At 33.8% G+C, this 18,473-nt stretch overlaps 1 protein-coding gene across 5 annotated transcripts in view; it reads right to left on the bottom strand.

Annotated features, from left to right (window-relative positions):
- LOC109822797 (myosin-2-like) overlaps nucleotides 1-18,473 on the bottom strand; it is a 28,073-nt gene that overhangs the window by 7,269 nt on the left and 2,331 nt on the right. For 4 of the 5 annotated variants that reach the window (XM_020389044.1, XM_020389042.1, XM_020389047.1 and 1 more), the window contains 16 exons: nucleotides 18,006-18,107; nucleotides 17,789-17,932; nucleotides 17,529-17,679; nucleotides 17,310-17,337; nucleotides 17,011-17,176; nucleotides 16,811-16,871; nucleotides 16,678-16,691; nucleotides 16,516-16,600; nucleotides 15,722-15,825; nucleotides 15,484-15,622; nucleotides 4,305-4,423; nucleotides 4,057-4,209; nucleotides 3,886-3,975; nucleotides 3,326-3,403; nucleotides 989-1,147; nucleotides 239-442 (listed from right to left, as the gene is read on the bottom strand). In XM_020389044.1, coding sequence (XP_020244633.1) covers nucleotides 239-442; nucleotides 989-1,147; nucleotides 3,326-3,403; nucleotides 3,886-3,975; nucleotides 4,057-4,209; nucleotides 4,305-4,423; nucleotides 15,484-15,622; nucleotides 15,722-15,825; nucleotides 16,516-16,600; nucleotides 16,678-16,691; nucleotides 16,811-16,871; nucleotides 17,011-17,176; nucleotides 17,310-17,337; nucleotides 17,529-17,679; nucleotides 17,789-17,932; nucleotides 18,006-18,107 — 1,797 coding nt within the window. The remainder of the gene's footprint in view (nucleotides 1-238; nucleotides 443-988; nucleotides 1,148-3,325; nucleotides 3,404-3,885; nucleotides 3,976-4,056; nucleotides 4,210-4,304; nucleotides 4,424-15,483; nucleotides 15,623-15,721; nucleotides 15,826-16,515; nucleotides 16,601-16,677; nucleotides 16,692-16,810; nucleotides 16,872-17,010; nucleotides 17,177-17,309; nucleotides 17,338-17,528; nucleotides 17,680-17,788; nucleotides 17,933-18,005; nucleotides 18,108-18,473) is intronic. The other variant, XM_020389043.1, reaches the window with a different exon arrangement.

Genomic DNA, 18,473 nt, shown 5'->3' on the forward strand with positions numbered 1-18,473 from the left:
AAATCTTCCAGATGAAAATTATGTTTAATCCTGACATGAACCTTGGGTTGTGTGAATGTGTTAGAAGTTAATGGAATACCTTATAAAGAACCTCCTCAAGATCATTACATACACTGAATAGCGTGCACGCATGTGTGTGTGTTTAACTTCGCAAGCATCATGATATACTAAACAATCAACGAGACAGAATATAATCAATTACAGATAGTAAAAAAACATACTTCATGTTAAAATGTACCTTAAACTTTGTTGCAACGCTCTGCTTCTGTGAATAAATACTACTTGCTCTCCTAGAGGAACCAACTTGATTATGAGATCGACTAAGCATACGAGCAGCAAATAACTGGGAAAGCTGGCAATCACATGATAACAGTAGCTGGATACATTCTGAGGATAGTGGATCTCTGTTCTTTTCCAAGAAGCCATGTATGTCATATAAAACCTAATGTTACCAAGGTATTAGCTATATGAAAACTAAGGTAAAGAGTAATTGTGGAGCCAACTGAATTTTCCTAACCCGATTAACTAAACTTCTCAGAATTGGACTTAAAGAAGGGGAGAAAAAAATTGCAGTGCAACACCAGGCAATGAAAAAATAAAAAAAAATAAAATTGTCCTTTGTGATTTTGCATATTAAAAAAATTACTATATGTGACTATTTCAATGATACGTTCACATTGTCTAAGGAAACCTATACAATAACTTGCAATCAAGTTTCAATCATTATGTCGTCCAAAAGTGCTGCTCCACTGAAAATAGTGGCCCAGTTTACAAACCTAAAACCCACTCTGAAGGATTATTTGAGGCCCTGCTCTTAAAAATGAAATCATCATATTTCTAGACAAGATTAAGAGTGGTTATTTAGAATAAAGGGATAATATTAAGCATAACGATAGTACCCTCTACTATCATATGAACTAAAACCAAGGCACGACAAAGTAATACCCACTAATTAAACAAAAAGTAGTAAGGTTCCAAAGTGACTAACCGCTCCAGCATAGTGACAAACTTCAAAAGCACCTTCTGTGTCACCATTAAAACAAGGGCTACTATTCAAGTGCTGTTTAAGCCTGTATTCAAAAGTCAAATCAATTCCTTTGGGCGAAGCAGACTCCTCATCCAATAAAGCGAACAATCCCAGTGGCTTCTGTCACAAACAAGAACAAAGTTCTCAATGTACAGACATGAAATAAAATGAGGAAGAGATGTTACTATTAAATCTGTAATGGCCTGACTTGATTGATAATCATATTGTGGTTATTTAACTAATTGTGCGTGTAGAATATTGATGTTTCCTAAGTTTGATGACAATTGATTAGGTAGATTGGAAGATATATTAGGAACTCCAAAAAGAGTAAATGAGAGATTATTATTGGAATGTAAACAATTAGAGCTCAAGCAGGAGTTGCTATTCTTTACAGGATTAAAACTGTTATTCGATACATATATTTCCAAATTGAAAAAAATATATATTTAATCATAATTCATAGTAAAAAAATAATTGAAAATTGACATTGAAAATAATTAGGATTCGTGACAGAAATAACATTCAATTCTAGAGCCTATATATCGAGCAACTTGAAAACAACTTTAACTACAATGTAGAGAAAATAGAAAATGCAAAAGATTATTATTCATCTATCCCTGACATCTCTTAAATAGAGCTTAGGAGGATAGAGGATATTATAAAATAGATATGAGATAAAATTATATCTAATCACATCTCATAATATCTCAACAATATCTCATAATATCTACTAAATCTACTAATACCAAATTATCAATAATATCTAACACTCCCCCTTAAGCTATACCATATATACTATATATGCCTGGCTTATTACAAATGGGAACAAAACGGCTAGTTGCAAGAGCTTCAGTACTGTTATCTTTGTCTAATATACATGAAGACGTCAACAATTAGAATATTATCATAGCCAGTAGAAATCCCAAGCGGATAAGTTAGTCGAAGAAACCCTAGGTAGGTCAGCCAGTAAAAACCCTACGTGGGTTAGCCAATAGAGAGAAACCCTAGGCGAGTCAGCTAGTAGAGAGAAACTCTAGGCGGGTCTGCTAGTCGCGAGAAACTCTAGAGGGTTAGTTGGTAGAAAGAAAGCCTAGGCGGGTCAGCTAGTAAAAGCAACTTCGGAATCAACTACGTACTTTTTGCATCCAACTATCAGGAAACGACGAAGAGCAATACTGTTCACAATGAACAACACATAGGGTCTGTTCATTGGTGAACAGTACCCATGATGAGTAGTGCCAACTTTTTCCCCTTTTGAGGTTTTCAACAAAGATTTAGTAAACAAATGATGTAAAAATCAAAAATGTCAAAGTCGCGGAAGATGTTATCGTAGCTGCCGAGGGGTGCAGAAGGTCATGCAAAACCCTCTCGACAACCTCAAGATATAGAAAGATGGGAGAAGTTGCTAGGATCGAGTAGGCTCTAGTACCATGTTGAGAAAATAAAAAATGTAAAAGTTCATTACTCATCTAACCCTAATCTCTCTTAAACAGAGATTATGAGGATATTACAAAATAGGTATGACATAAAATCATATCTAATCATCTCACAATATTTCAACAATATCTCATAATATCTATTAATTCTACTAATACCAAATTATCAATAATATCTAACACACAAGAAGTTAAGAGATTAAGGTTCAAGTTCGAGGATGGCTGAAGCAAATTATACGATATTTATTCCGTTCCTTTTGGGACTTCATTAAGTAGTACAGAGTTTTATAAGAAAGTCTATAATTCTCGTTCAACTTACGATTGGATTGTGATCAATAGTAGTTTTGCTTATAAATTTCACAGAGTCGAGGTGCTTAATTAGATATTTATTACGATTTTTTGCTCTGAGTATTTAATTAGTTGAAGGACCTCCAGTCCAGCACTCATGTTTCTGATGTTAAGTCTTCTTACACATGCTTTAGTGTTGTGGGTGAAACAAAATCATCTACCAAAACAAAAACAAAAACAAACACAAACTTAGCAGAGAACTGTTGAGCATTCTCAAACAAAATTAAGGATGTTGTTGCTATTTAAGTTCTAGTTTCCTGTAAGATATGTACAATAGGAAATTACTGCTCAAAAAATATGAGAAGACGGACAGAAAAAGATCCACATTGAATTACCTCCTTGAGTTAGATCCCGCTCTATTTTGTTAGTCATACATAAAATTGTTGTACTATTCTAATGTCAAAGGCAATTGCCTTTTTTGGCTTTAATAGATAAAGAATATTGTAGATCATGAAAGGGGTAAAAAAGTTGAGTTTTTGTGCTGTTCTAACTTTTACAGAAAGTTATACTATACCTTCTCAAAGAGATTTAAACAATGTGTGTTGTCCACATATTCAATATATGTCCAATCAATTCCATCTTGTATATATTCCTGCAATCATAGACCAAAGAAAAAACATGAGAAGTTCGCCCAAGATTAAGCAATCTTATGCAAGAACGACAAGCATAAGCAAATTATATCTGTTAAAGCATAAAGTACCAGAAAAAGTATTAATTACAGAAATACCATCAATAATTTTGTATGAAGTATCGACACTGCTTGAAGAACAAATTTGCCAGATGAATTAAAATATGATAACAAGGAGGATTGTTGACTTAATGACAAGGTACTGGGGGTTTTATTATTATTATTATTATTGGGTTGGGGGTGGGGCGACCAATAACTGTAATCCCTACATCATGTCCAATTGTTGAAAAAGTTTTTGTTTTCTTACAATTTTATTACACATAATCTCAAGCAAGACAACAAAAATACAAGGCTCTTCCTGAAGACATTTTGTATAAGATCCTATGTAGTATGTACATAATCACGAAATAAGCATAAAACTGAATTGGAAAATTCAGGATGTTCACCTCCTGTTCAAGTTTGAAAAGATGTCGATTGAAGTGCTGCTGCAGTCTCTCATTCGCATAATTTATACATAATTGCTCAAAGTTGTTCTTCTGGAGAATAGAGAAGTACAAGTGTAAATCACAAGCTTGGTGATGAAAAGCAAATCAAACAGTAGTAAAAACAATCCATACATCTAGAGATTCAAACCCATATATGTCAAGAATATTTATGGATCTTCCAGTAAATAGCTTTCCTACTTCAAGTGACTTGTTGATTTGCTCAACAAGCCAGTCAAACAAGCTAGCATAAATTGATCTTGCCAATGCATCTCTAGTGTCAATTGCCTGTAGGTAACATCGTAAAAGCTCAGACATGTAATAACTTCTTAGGTTGACAAGGGTCACATGTTTGCACACACAAAAAATCCATAGTTCCCTACCTGCGAAAGTGTTAGTCTTTGAACAACTTCATCACTGCCTGCTTGAATTCTGCGTGTTGATAAGGTTAGCATCAATTCAGGAACTCTGCAACCCAACAATTTTGCTGCACTAGTTACACCTGGGAAGATTTTTAGTCAGGGTTATATTTCAAAAAAAAAAAAAAAAGGGGAATACTGGCATAAACGGACAAGTAATAGCTAATTCTGAGGTTTCTTTCTCAATTTCAAGGCATTCTCTTTGGTCCTTTGGATTACCAATGATGAGATTTAATACAAAAATAATTATCATATTATCTCCTTTTCTTTCATAATCATGCTTTTTAATCCTTCTGTTAATCTAAACTTAGTTGTCAAATCCGATTCAAATCTAAAATACATTGTATGCTTCTCTAAAGTATAGGTTGAAATGCAGAGCTAGTAAAGATGCAGAGATGGATAAATATATGCAGCAGGTACAGGAGATATCTTATGGGTCAAACCCAGGTGAAATCCTAGGTCAGGCTAGTTGGGTTTATAATGTAAATTCCCAATCTTTTTTTTTCAAGGAAAGAAAGTGCAGCACAATTTTTTTAAAAAAATTGCCATGTAGAGACCAAATTATTAGCGTAACACAGGTGAGCTTCTCAATATTTTTTGTCCAAAGGTAACAGTTCGAAAAGTACGGTCTGAGAGCACCTCTTTGTAAAAGACTTTTGGAATGAAAGGGCAATATGTTCCCAGATCATTAATCAAGGTTAATAAAAATTTTAAGACTGTTTCACCATGTAAATCATCCCACAATCACTCTGAGTAACTCTGGTCTCTATATATTTCAGAGTATGCAAGTTTTTCAAAACAACATCTCCTTGTTTACTATTTCTTTTCACTGCAAAATTCATATATTTAATTAACATATTCAATTGATATATTCAATTAATAATTCTATCCACTGCAAAATTAATTAAATTAATTAATTAATTAACCTTATGGCTAACTCTGCTTCACTACTTCTTTAGCATAACCAATCATAGAAATCTAGGAAAAAAAGGAGATGCAGGTGAGCTACTCAGTTCCTTAAACAGTTTCCCAAGTAAAGGATATTTTTTCATGCTTTTGTGAAACAATAATGATTTATGAAGCAAATACTGCAGCAACGGAACTTAAACAAAATATCATTGGTTTCATAAATTTGGGCAAGATATTGCTGCTTCAGACTGTTAGATATAGGTGCCATGCAGACAATAATTATATATTGTAACAGGACCTATATGAATATAACATCCTTGTTCAAAATGATAGTATGTTATTTTGGTTAGATTTATCTGATATTTTAATACAGATAAAGTCCTTAGAATGATACTAGACTATCAGACATTTCGGATATGATCGTAATGAAGAGATTTGATTTGTCGCTAACATATATTCTAAAATGTTCCTAGTCGATGAAGTGTAGAAATGAGACATCATCATTTTGGGAAGACTAGTGTTAGTGTATATTCTATTTTTCCTTTGGAAGGATGATGATCCATCTCTTGGATCATTGATGTGAGACATCAAGATAATTATACAGGTGACTCATTAGTGAATGAGTTGACTAAACGACTCACTGAGAACGTCTAGTTAGTAATTATACTTAACTGTCAAATAGAAGTTCTCAAGTGATATAGTAGAAAGTAGTCTCTTGACCTGAAGCATGAGTGTAATATCTTATATGTCAGTATAGGTGTACTTAGACTTTTACCTAACCACAGTTCACATTGAGTTGTGCATAACGGTTCTTGTTGGGTGCATCCCGAGACATATATAGATATTGAGATGCCAAGATGAGATTCGTCTCTCCCAGTATAAGGGGTTGATGTCATAAGATTGTTTGATATAACTATAGTCTGAAAATCATTGACCAAGGTAAATAAGATAAACTGAGTATCAGTTTGATCTTAAAGGTTACGAGTTTAATATCAACAAACCCTAATCAAGCTATTAGGGTTTGACAATTTTCCATACCCCAGGCTTGATAGTTTGACACTGTTTAACGAAAAAACCGGATTGTAGAATATTATCACTGAGTGGTCCTGATAAAATAGTGTAAGCATCTTGCAGACATTTATCACAACTTATACCCGGATAGTCTTCATATGTAGCTAGCACCTCTATTGTACTTGTGGATATGATCCACTGCCGAGTCTTAAGTTGGGTCATAGAGTCGCACCAAGCACGTACTTGAATCTTATGAAATACAATTTATAGAGTTAAATACGTATGATTGATACACATATATGATTTTCACCAGATACACATAAACGATTATATGTATCAGTAAATTCAGAATGCTATGTGCTTAAGAAATGAATTTCAGTATTTTTTTCATAAAGTTAACTTTTAGTTAAATGGTTGACTTTTGGTCAACAGTTGACTTTTGGTCAACTCATTGATTTTTTTGTCATATGATGACTTATTAATTAATGATTGGAAAATTACGCAATACCGTTTTTATGAAACACCATATTGATGTGGTATTTTTATTTATGAAATACACACTTCATTATACCTTGATTAATGAGTCATGAGATGAGTCATTAAGGTGGTATGGTTTGGGAATATAGTTTTAGCACAGTTTTGATTCTTCATGACTTTTTGCATGACTCATGAAAGGAATCATTACATTAAGATGATTCATAACATGACTCATGAGATAAGTCGTGACATCTCACTCTATATATATGAGCTCTCTCTCTTATGGAGAGGTTAATGAAAAATTGGTTAAGTGGTTTTTTCCATAAGAGAATAAAAGAGATTTCTACTTCTTACTAAATTCTAGTAATCTTTGAGTAAGAGGAAGTAGTAGGATTTTAAAGTACCCGGGACGGATATCTTGCCTTGTGTCTCAAGAAGACTCTGATTTTATCAAGCTTACTCGAAGACTTGGAGATCCACTACAAGGAGGTTTACAACAACAAGGAGAACGAGCTAGGGGTTGTTCGATCTACTATCGAATCACGCTACGAAAGTAAGCCTTCGAAGCTCTTGGTTGCTCCCTTTATTATAGGGATCATGTTAGATTTAATTAGGATGGTCCTAGCTTGTATTTCATACTCTACATGCTTAGTATTATTATATATATAGTATTCCGTTATGTATTTTGCATGTAATTAGCACGATTTTCTAATATGGTATTAGAGTCATTGTTCCATCTAATTAAATCTTAACATGCACATCTAACTCATGGAGGACTTTATTCTTGCTTCTAATTACTAGTGTAGATGAAACTAGTTAATTAATACAAATTGTTTTGTAATTAGTTATACTAGTTGTTGATTCAAAAATGTTATTTTTTGGTTCATAAGTTTTTAAGAGTAAAAAATACTTGTATAAATTGCAAAACACTTATTTATAACTAGTGTAGTTATATGTTAGAAGCATGATAGTCCTATTTGAGTTAGGATAATCCCTATGTTATCTAGTTTTTCAATTTGTTGCATAACTAGATAGATGCATATTTCTTAATGTTGATTAAGTTATATGTTTTATATCAACTTACGTGGATGTTATGTTTATGGATGATAGTGGACAACAATTCTCTTGCATTTATTGTATTGATGTAATATAGCTAGAAATGTAATATTATTTATGACATCTTCTCTCCCCGAGCATGGGCTACGCCTATGGGTTTAGACACTTGCTCACCGATCATGGGCTACGCCTACGGGTATAGGTCCTTATTCGGGTGTGGGGATATGGTTGTTTAGTTAAGTTATTTCATTTATAATTTTTATTTTACATTCAATGCAATATTATTACCCATCCTTCGAGATGATTTTTTCATAATAAATAGGGCTTGCACGTCCTATGAATATGTGATTGTAATAATACAGGATTTGTAAGGGAGCTAACACTGTAAGGAGTTACAAATTGCTTGTCAAAATATAATTAGTGTAGTTGCATTTTATTCTTTTAGTTGTCCACTACCATTCCATATTGTTTTTATATATGTTGATATGTTGGTTGTGCCCTAATTATAGATGTTAATACAATTGGGTGTTATATTCTGCAAAGTTTATATCTCTATCTCACTAGAGAAATAGTTTTTATTATTATTATAAAAACTCATTTTAAACTTTGTGAGACATGGCAATAAGAGTTTATTGACCATAGAGTGATGAGATCGACATTAACACAACGTTAGTGTGAAAGATAAATAAACCTAAAGCAGTTAAAAAAAATATTTAGAACGAACTTTTAACTAGTGTCAAGGAAAGTAATTATGAGATATAGCTCATGGGGTGATGCCCACTTAAGATTAGGGGTGATGTCCAATCTTTTGCGCTATAGTCTTAAAGAACGGTGGTTACTTAATTAAGGTCTGATAAATATTACCGGTGAATATCTCCGAACCCTCCCACCAATCTTGTACTTACCTGGCTAGTTTAATTGTTACAAATATAAATATAGAACATCTTTAAACTATATCAAGTTTGATTACGGTAAAAGATTTATGAAATCGTCCGTAGCCCTCCATCATTTCAGTTGAATACTACTAAGCTTATAAATACTTTGTTTGTTAGCTATCGTTAAGACAATACTATTCTATGGCTAAGTAGTATTCATCTGTATATAAGATATAAGGATAGCTTAAGTTGGTTATGCAACTTTGCTGGCTTTCGTCAAGAGTATGCATAAGTTAAATTTAAGCCGGTCAAGAAATGATGAATCTAACCTTAACTAGCATTTTATGATTTGTTGTCATCATCAAGGTCATAAAAGACTAGGGGTAAAATCATATCAAGAATTATAAGAATGTAAAAGACAAAAATTATCTACCAATTATTGAGTATATCGATTTGTTGACCATCGTCAATGTTGATACATTCAATGATAATTGGATCTTGATCCCACTTGAAAACAAGGGGTTGTTTTCCGATCACCTCTTATAAAGGTTTTAAAGGACTTGAAAAATAGTGGGAGACATAACTTAGATAAAAAATAAACCAAATCTATTTTATGTATTGAACATCTGCTAAAAAAATTCTCTCTTTTAGGCCATTATGTCTGGCTTAAAACTCATACTAGAACAAAACAAGTTAACCGGTCCTAACTACAAAGACTGGTTGAGGAATGTTAAAATTATCCTAACTTATGACAAAGTAGCATATGTCCTCACAACACCAGAACCTATTCTAGGTCCAGAACCCACTGTAACGGACAATAAAATCCGCATAAAGTGGGATAGAAATTGTTCACTTGCTCAATGTCTCACAATTGTCTCTATGGATTTGGTCCATCAGAGGCAACATGAGAATATGAATGTCAGATCCATATTTTGTAATACAGAAGAACTGTATGACGAGCAACCGTGACAAATGAAGTACGCGACGTCTAGGAATTTGTTTCAAACGAAAATGACTGTGGGATCTTCTGTTGGAGACCACGTCCTCAAAATGATTGCATATGTCAATGAGCTTGAACTTTTGAACGCATGTCTAGATGCATATAGATATACAGATATCGTTCTGCAGTCCTTGACACCAGTCTACTCCCGATTCATATCACAATTCTTGATGATGGATCTAGAACCCACTCTTCCTGTCCTGCTTAATTTGTTAAGACATGAGGAAAGCTCTATGAAAAAGGGACAAACACCAGCATTGGTTATAGGAAAATCTTCTTCCATTTCTAGCAAACTGGTTGTCAAGAAAAAGGGAATGGAGAAAACTACTGAACCAAAGAAAGGTGTTAAGAAGGCTGTCAAGAAGGACAAAGGAAAGACAAAAATGACGACTACAGAATGCTTCCATTGTCACAAATCAGGACACTGGAAAAGGAACTGTCCTGAATTCATAGCCTCACTCAACAAGAAAAAGCAAGTTGTTGCTTCATCTTTAGGTGCGTTGGTTACTCAGAATTGTTTTTCTATAAATCCTACATCTTGGGTATTAGATACCGGATCAGAATCTCACATCTGTAATTTGTTACAGGGGCTGAGAAGTTATAGCAAGCTTGGTGCTGGAGAGATGACCCTATAAGTTTGTAATGGTGCAATAGTTATAACAGTTGTAGTTGGGGATTTTCATCTAGCTTTACCAAATGAAAATATTTTGATTTTGAATAGCTGCTATTTTGTACCAACTATGATGTGTAATATAATATCCATATCTTTATTAGATAAAGATGGATATATATTCAAGTTGGAGAACAATGTTATGAATATCATATATAATCAAAAGTTGATTGCTTATGAAACATTGTGTAATGGCATCTATATTCTTAATCAAAACACAATTCTGAATACTCATCACACTAATAAAAGAAAGCAATCAGTTATGAATGACATTCTTTTATGGCATTGTAGACTTGATCACATAAATATAGAAAGACTTGACAAGCTACATAAGCATGAATATTTAGATTCATTTGACTTTAAGTCTTATGATACTTGCAAGTCTTGTCTTAAAGGTAAAATGACCAAGACTCCATTTACGAGAACTGGAGCAAGAGTTACAGAACTCTTAGGACTGATACATAGTGATGTATATGATCCTATGTCTACAATGACAAGAGGTGGCTACTCCTACTTTATTACTTTTACTGATGATTTTTTAAGATTCGGACATGTGTTTTTGATGAAACACAAGTCTGAAGCGTTTGAGAAATTTATCGAGTATAAAAATAAAGTAAAAAAAAATCAAACAAGCAAGAAAGTTAAAATTCTCCGATCGGATCAAGGAGGCGAATACTTGAGCTCAGAATTCTTAGGGTTTTTAAAAAAGAATGAGATTCTCTCTCAGGTTACTCCATTCTTTACACCACGGCTTAACGGCGTGTCAGAAAGAAGGAATCGTATCCTATTAGATATGATATGTTCCATGATGAGTAATGTTGAGTTACCTTTTTTATTCTGGGGGTATGCGTTGGAAACAGTAGCACACTTACTGAATAGGGTTTCTACTAAAACAGTGCATAAACCTCCATATGAGATATGGTATGGGATGAAACCACATCTTAATTATATTAAAATTTGGGGATGTCATGCTTATATAAAAAAGCAAGATCCAAAAAAGTTAGGCACACTCAGTATTGTGTAAATTTGTAGGATATCCAAGGAATTTTTATGAATATCAATTCTACGACATCGATGAACAAAAGATAATTGTTTCTCGGTATGCTACCTTCTTAGAGAAGGAATTTCTTAAAAAAAAATTAGTGGGAGCATGGTAGAACTGGATGAAATTTCAGAGATACAAAACAATATTGATAATTTAGTAGAACCAGAAAATTCAATTATACTAGAAGAATCTCAACCACTCCGCAGATATCCAAGGCGATCTCATGCACTTAAGAGACAATATGATTTTCTCGTTGAAGATAGCATGTTAGATCACATTATAGATGATGACGAACCTTTGAGTTATCAGCAAGCCTCTCAGAGTAGGGACTCTGTTGTTTGGCATGATACAATAAAATCCGAAATAGACTCTATGTACACTAACAAAGTATGAATCTTAGATAATTCTCCTAAAAAGGTGATACTCATAGGTTGCAAATGGTTGTTTAAGAAAAAAATGGGTGTAGATGGGAAAGTAGACTTTTGAAGCTAGACTGGTAGCTAAAGATTTTCGTCAAAGATCTGGTTTGAACTACGATGAAACCTTTTTTTCAGTGGTTATGCTAAAGTTTATTCGGATCCTAGCTACTTGCTATAGCTGCTCACTATGACTACGAGATCTGACAAATGAACGTCAAAACTGTATTTCTAAATGGTAATTTAGAAGAGTGCATAAATGTCTTAACCAGAGGAATTTGTAGTTAGTGGGAGCAATGAAAAAGCATGTAGGTTGCTTAAAGTCATTTATGGACTAAAGCATTGCAAAGATGAAACATCTGTTTTGATGATGCTATCAAAGAGTTTGGTTTCATTCAAAATACAGATGAACCATGTGTGTATAAAAGGATAATTGTGAGTATAGTATCGTTTCTTATTTTGTATGTAGACGATATACTCTTAATTGGTAATAACATACCTTCATTACAAACGGTTAAAATTTGGCTATCAAAAAGATTTTTCGTGAAAGATTTGGGTAAAGTATCATGTATACTGGTATTCAGATCTATAGAGATAGATCTAAAAGGATATTAGGATTATCTCAATCTAGATACATTGACAAAGTGCTAAAGCGGTTTAGCATGAAAATTTCCAAGAAATGTTTCGTACCTGCATCTCCTGGAATCTCCCTCTCTAAAAAGATGTCTCCCCAGACTGATGAAGAGAGGAAACTCATGAGTCTAATTCCTTATGCATCAGTAGTAAGATCGATCATGTACGTCATGTTATGTACTAGACCGGATATCGCTTATTCACTCAGTTTGGTAAGTAGATATCAATCTAATCATGGAGAAGAGCACCGAAAAACGGTCAAAAATATACTTAAGTACCTGAAAAGGACTAAAGAGTTATTTTTGATATACGGTAAAAGTAACCTCCAAATGAAGACTTTTTCCGACTCTAGCTTTCAGAACGATATCGATGATAGTAAATATGTTTCATGATATGTTTTTATCCTCAATAGAAGGGTTGTCAGTTGGAAAAATTCCAAGCAGGACATAGTAGCAGACTCTATTATGAAAGCCGAATACATTACGACAAATGATGCAGCCAAAGAAGCTGTTTGGATGAGGAAGTTCCTTTCAGAGTTAAAAATTATTCCCATCATTAAAGATCCAGTACTTTTATATTGTGATAGTAATACTACAATAGCTCTGACAAAGGAACCCCGGTCTCACCTTAAGTCCAGACACATTCTGAGAAAGTATCACTTGATCAGGGATATAGTTGATCGCCAAGAGATCAAGATTGAAAGAGTAGACACAAAAGATAATATAGCAGATCCATTCACAAAGACAATCGCTCGTACATAATTTTAAAAACTTATTGAGCTATTGGGTATTAGATACTACAATGATTGACCTTAGTGTAAGTAGGAGTTTGTTAGATACAGGTGCCCTACAGACAATATTGTATATTATAACAGAACCTATATGAATATAACATCATTGTTTAAAATAATAGTATGCTATTTTGGTTATATTTATCTGGTATTTTAATATAGATAAAGTCTTATTTCGGATATGATCGTAATGAAGATATCTGATTTGTCGCTATCGTATATTCTAAAATGTTCTTAATCGATGAAGTGTAGAAATGGGACATCATCATTTTGGGAAGACTAGTGTATACTCTAATTTTCCTTTGGTAGGATGATGATCCATCTCTTGGATCATTGATGTGAGACATCAAGATATAGTATACAGGTGACTCATTAGTGAATGAGTTGACTGAATGACTCGCTGAGAACGTCTAGTTAGTAATTATACTTAACTGTCAAACAGAAGTTCTCAAGTGATATAGTAGAAAGTAGTCTCTTGACCTGAAACATGAGTGTAATATCTTATATGTCAGTATAGGTATACTTAGACTTTTACCTAACCACAGTTCACATTGAGTTGTACATAACGGTTCTTGTTGGGTGCATCCTGAGACATATGTAGATATTAAGATGCCAAGATGGGATTCGTCTCTCCTAATATAGGGGGTTGATGTCATAAGATTGTTTGATATAACTATAGTCTGAAAATCCTTGACCAAGGTAAATAAGATAAACTAAGTATCAGTTTGATCTTAAAGGTTACGAGTTTAATATCAACAAACACTAATCAAGCTATTAGGGTCTGACAGTTTTTCATACCCTAGGCTCGATAGTTTGACATTGTTTAACGAAGAGACTAAACTATACAATATTATTACTGAGTGGTCCTCATAAAATTATATAAGCATCTTGCAGATATTTATCATAACTTATACCCGAGTAGTCTTCATGTGTAGCTAGCACCTCTGTTGTACTTGTGGATATGATCCACTGCCGAGTCTTAAGTTGGGCCCTAGAGTCACACTAAGCGCGTACTTGAATCATATGAAATACAATTTATAGAGTTAAATGCGTATGATTGATACACATATATGATTTTCACCGGATACACATAAACGATTATAAGTATCAGTAAAATCAGAATGCTATGTGCTTAAAAAATAAATTCCAGTATTTTTCTCATGAAGTTAACTTTTAGTCAACTGGTTGACTTTTTGGTCAACTAATTGATTTTTTGGGTCATATGATAACTTATTAATTAATGATTGAAAAATTACGCAATACTGTATTTATGAAACACCGTATTGATGTGGTATTTTTATTTATGAAATACACACTTCATTATACCTTGATTAATGAGTCGAAATGAGTCATTAAGGTGGTATGATTTGGGAACATAGTTTTAGCACATAGTTTTGATTCTTCATGACTCTTTGCATGACTCATGAGATGAGTCATTGCATGACTCATGAAAGGAATCATTACATTAAGATGACTCATGGCATGACTCATGAGATGAGTCATGACATATATGACTCATGAAAGGAATCATTACATTAAGATGACTCATGGCATGACTCATGAGATGAGTCATGACATATTTCACTCTATATATATGAGCTCTCTCTTTTATGGAGAGGTTAATGAAAAATTGGCTAAGTGGTTTTTTTCATAAGAGAATAAAAGAGATTTCTACCTCTTACTAAATTCTAGTAATCTTTGAATAAGAGGAAGTAATAGGATTTTAAAGTACCCGGGGTGGATATCTTGCCTTGTATCTCAAGAAGACTCCTATTTTATCAAGCTTACTTGAAGACTTGGAGATCCACTACTACAAGGAGGTTTATAACAACAAAGAGAACGAGCTAGGGGTTGTTTGATCTACCATCAAATCACGCTACGAAAGTAAGCCTTCGAAGCTCAAAGTTGCTCTCTTTATTATAGGGATCATATTCGATTTAATTAGAATGGTCCTAGCTTGTATTTCATGCTCTCTTCATGCTTAGTATTATTATACATACAGTCTTCCGTTGTGTATTTTGCATGTAATTAGCACGATTTTCTAACACAGACACCCCTGGTTTAACAGATTTTGGAAATATAACAGAAGTGACGCAGTATCAAAACTTTCAAATATGAAAACTTCAAACTGTTCATCTTATGCAAGCACAGACTTTGTATATGTGCACTCATGCGACCCGACCCACCAAACAGAAAAATACAAGCACACAAACATGCAGAGCATTAAGCAAATGCTACAAATTAATAAATAAAACGAATACCTTCATTTGAGATTACTTCCACATGGTCCTCATTGTCAATCACTAAAAATTCAATGTTACCAAGCCATAACACTGCTGCAAGCATCGCAAAGGCATTATGTTGCTTTTCATTGCTTATTTGGATAATGTTCAAGGCTTCCTGAGCAAGGACAACAGGGGAAAGGTGAGAGGAGAAAACATCATTAAGTGCCACAAAAAGATATTCAACAATGTCCTTTGAAGCAGTAGCTCAGAATACCATCAGCTCATGAAATCTTTTAGCATCATCTATGTTGTCGGTTATCACACATTCACTCTGCTTCAAATATTGATACTCATGGGCTGCTTTCAGATTCAGTTTCTCTGCAAGTTACATAAATCTTGAGTAAAATGCAGTAGCCAATGAAGTATCTGTCATTAGCTTATATCCATTTACCATATCCAGAAGGAAAACATGCTTAACAATAAAATGGAAGCAAGCGAAACTCATAACTAAATAGAAGAAAATTTTAGCAGGCATTTCAATGGTACCTTTATTACACCTGAAGTGTATGACTGTTTATGAGTGAAAATAACATTAAACTTTTCTTTTTTTTTAAAAAAAAACCACATGGCCTAAAAGATGTATAAAAGGCTTTTCAATTTTCTATTTAGTCTAACCTCCTAAAATAGTTTTCTTGACAATTTGTTTACTATTTTTTTTAGTTCTTGAACAAAAGGCTTGCCTGGTGAAGAGACCAAAAGGTGAAATTTTGTGCAGAATTTGGAACTATTAGTTCCAACACATCCATCATAAAAAAGGTGATATAACTAATTGTATGAAAAAAATATTAGTTAAAAGAGAGCAAAAGTAAGCTTGTTTTGATTCCAGCATTGGCTGAATAAGAAGGATTAATAAATCCATGAGGATGACTCAAGCGGCACACCTCAATTGGCTAAAGCAAGGTTGCAAAGTTAATCATTAGCTAGAAGTGTAAGCGGAGAACTTCCATGAATGCATGAAACTGCATGATTCAACTTTAATACCAAAAAATGGAAAACATACCATCTTACCTTTAAGTAGGGCAGGAGCTCCTGCACAAAGCTGATAGAAAACATGATATGATCGTTCCCCTTTGGCTCTCCCAACTACCCTTGACTGATAATACAAATGATAACATTCTTTAGAAAATTGCTAAAAGCATGCTTAAAGAAGTCTAGTCATGGTGAAATTACCTTTTCCAGCAAAACTAACCAATGGGTTCAAAGTTTTATGAGCAACAAAGGAACTGAGAAAGTCAGACAAATGAAATAGTTTGACAGTAATTCAAAGTCTACAGAGAACAGCTTAGCCACTAAACATGCTTACAGGTCTGAATCCTAGAACCACAAAATTTTCCACCCAGAAACTGTATTTCAATGAGCTTCCCCTGCATAAGTTGTAGGAAAGAAAGGAGTTATATTCAGTAATCAGAACTAAAGAAAATCAAACAGCTGCATAATATTTATGTGTATGCAAGAAGACAGAAGTTTCCAACAGTCATAGGAAATGATGCAGAAAAGACTCACGAATCGGCTAGAGTTATCATTTATTGAAGTTTTTGCATTTCCAAATGCTTCCAAAATAATATTACTCTGCAGTACTTCACGCTCTATTCCACTGCCACCCCCAAGAGCAGCCAAGAACTGCATTGCAATTTTTGCAGTTTCGGTTTTCCCCGATCCGCTTTCACCACTGCGACGCAAGTCACATGTGGAAATTCCGTCAACAATGTTACCTAGGAACCATATACATAAAAAATGAATAGAATAATAATAAAGCCTAAAAAACAGGATCCATATCTTAGAAGAGAAATGCTATGATTTACCTGATAATAATCGACTGGTTTGCTCCATCTGCAGAAACCACAATTTGGGAAAATGAATAAATATTAAAAAAAAGGTTCCTACTTCAAAAAATTATATGAGGTAATAGAGAAGGTAGAGCAACTGGTAAACCCAAAGAAAAACTAAATGATAAAAACAGACTCAAAGCAATTATTTCGGAAAGAAGAAAATTCCCGCCTCCAAGCAACATATATAGTTACCTTTCATCATTTTTCTGAATGCAGAATCAGCTACTGCATATACATGTGACGTGGTGATAGATTTTTCATTATAAGCTGCAATGGAGCTGTTTCCATAAAGAGGCACCTTCCGGAAGGGGTTAATTGCAACTAAAATCTCACCAGCTTTTGTCTATAGAAAAAAAAAATTAAATAAAAAAAAGACTCAGCATTATTATAAGCATATTAAAAGAGAATGGAACAAATGTTGTAATGCCTCAAATTCAATAAGGTAAATTTACATAAATCATATCACGGGAATATCTGTGTTTTAGACTGTGGAGAACAGAAGGTTCGTTTATGTAACCAAGCTGTACTAGATCATCCACATCATCACAAATATCTGGATTTGCCGGCAAGACATTTTCAATGGAGACGAGCAAAACCTGAACATTGAGACAATGTAAGTGCGTTGCAGAAAATAACAAGAAATACAGTTAGATCAACTAGAGATTTCACCTTGCCATCAGTAAGTAAAATATTAACATCCTCCCCTTTGACAGATTTTACAGTCCCCAGCTTCCATCTGCCATCTGGAAGCTTACACCACACACGGAATTTCTAATAGAGTAAAGAAAGGATTAAGCCGCAATTGTTTGTGATAAATAAAGGGAATACTTCTAAAAGCTAAAAGTAAATGTTTCAGCACGTGATGATGTAGAGCCATTTATGTTAGACGTACGAAAACAAGGTTGTAGTCCATAATGATTCATTTTATGGCCAAGAATATGTGAGTATATTCACTAAGATAAATCATTCATCATGAAGGTGAGATTAAGAAGGATGTTGTTTTTAGGATAAGCAGGAAGGTCAAGGTGGAAAAGTGCTTGCGCTTCCTAATACTCTGTGATCATAGGCTATCCATGAAGTTAAAAGACAATCTCATAGACCTTTATGGATCAGAGTGTTACACAATTAAGAAACAGC

This window comes from Asparagus officinalis, chromosome 8, assembly GCF_001876935.1.
Source record: "Asparagus officinalis chromosome 8, Aspof.V1, whole genome shotgun sequence".
In the NCBI taxonomy this organism is placed as follows: domain Eukaryota; kingdom Viridiplantae; phylum Streptophyta; class Magnoliopsida; order Asparagales; family Asparagaceae; genus Asparagus; species Asparagus officinalis.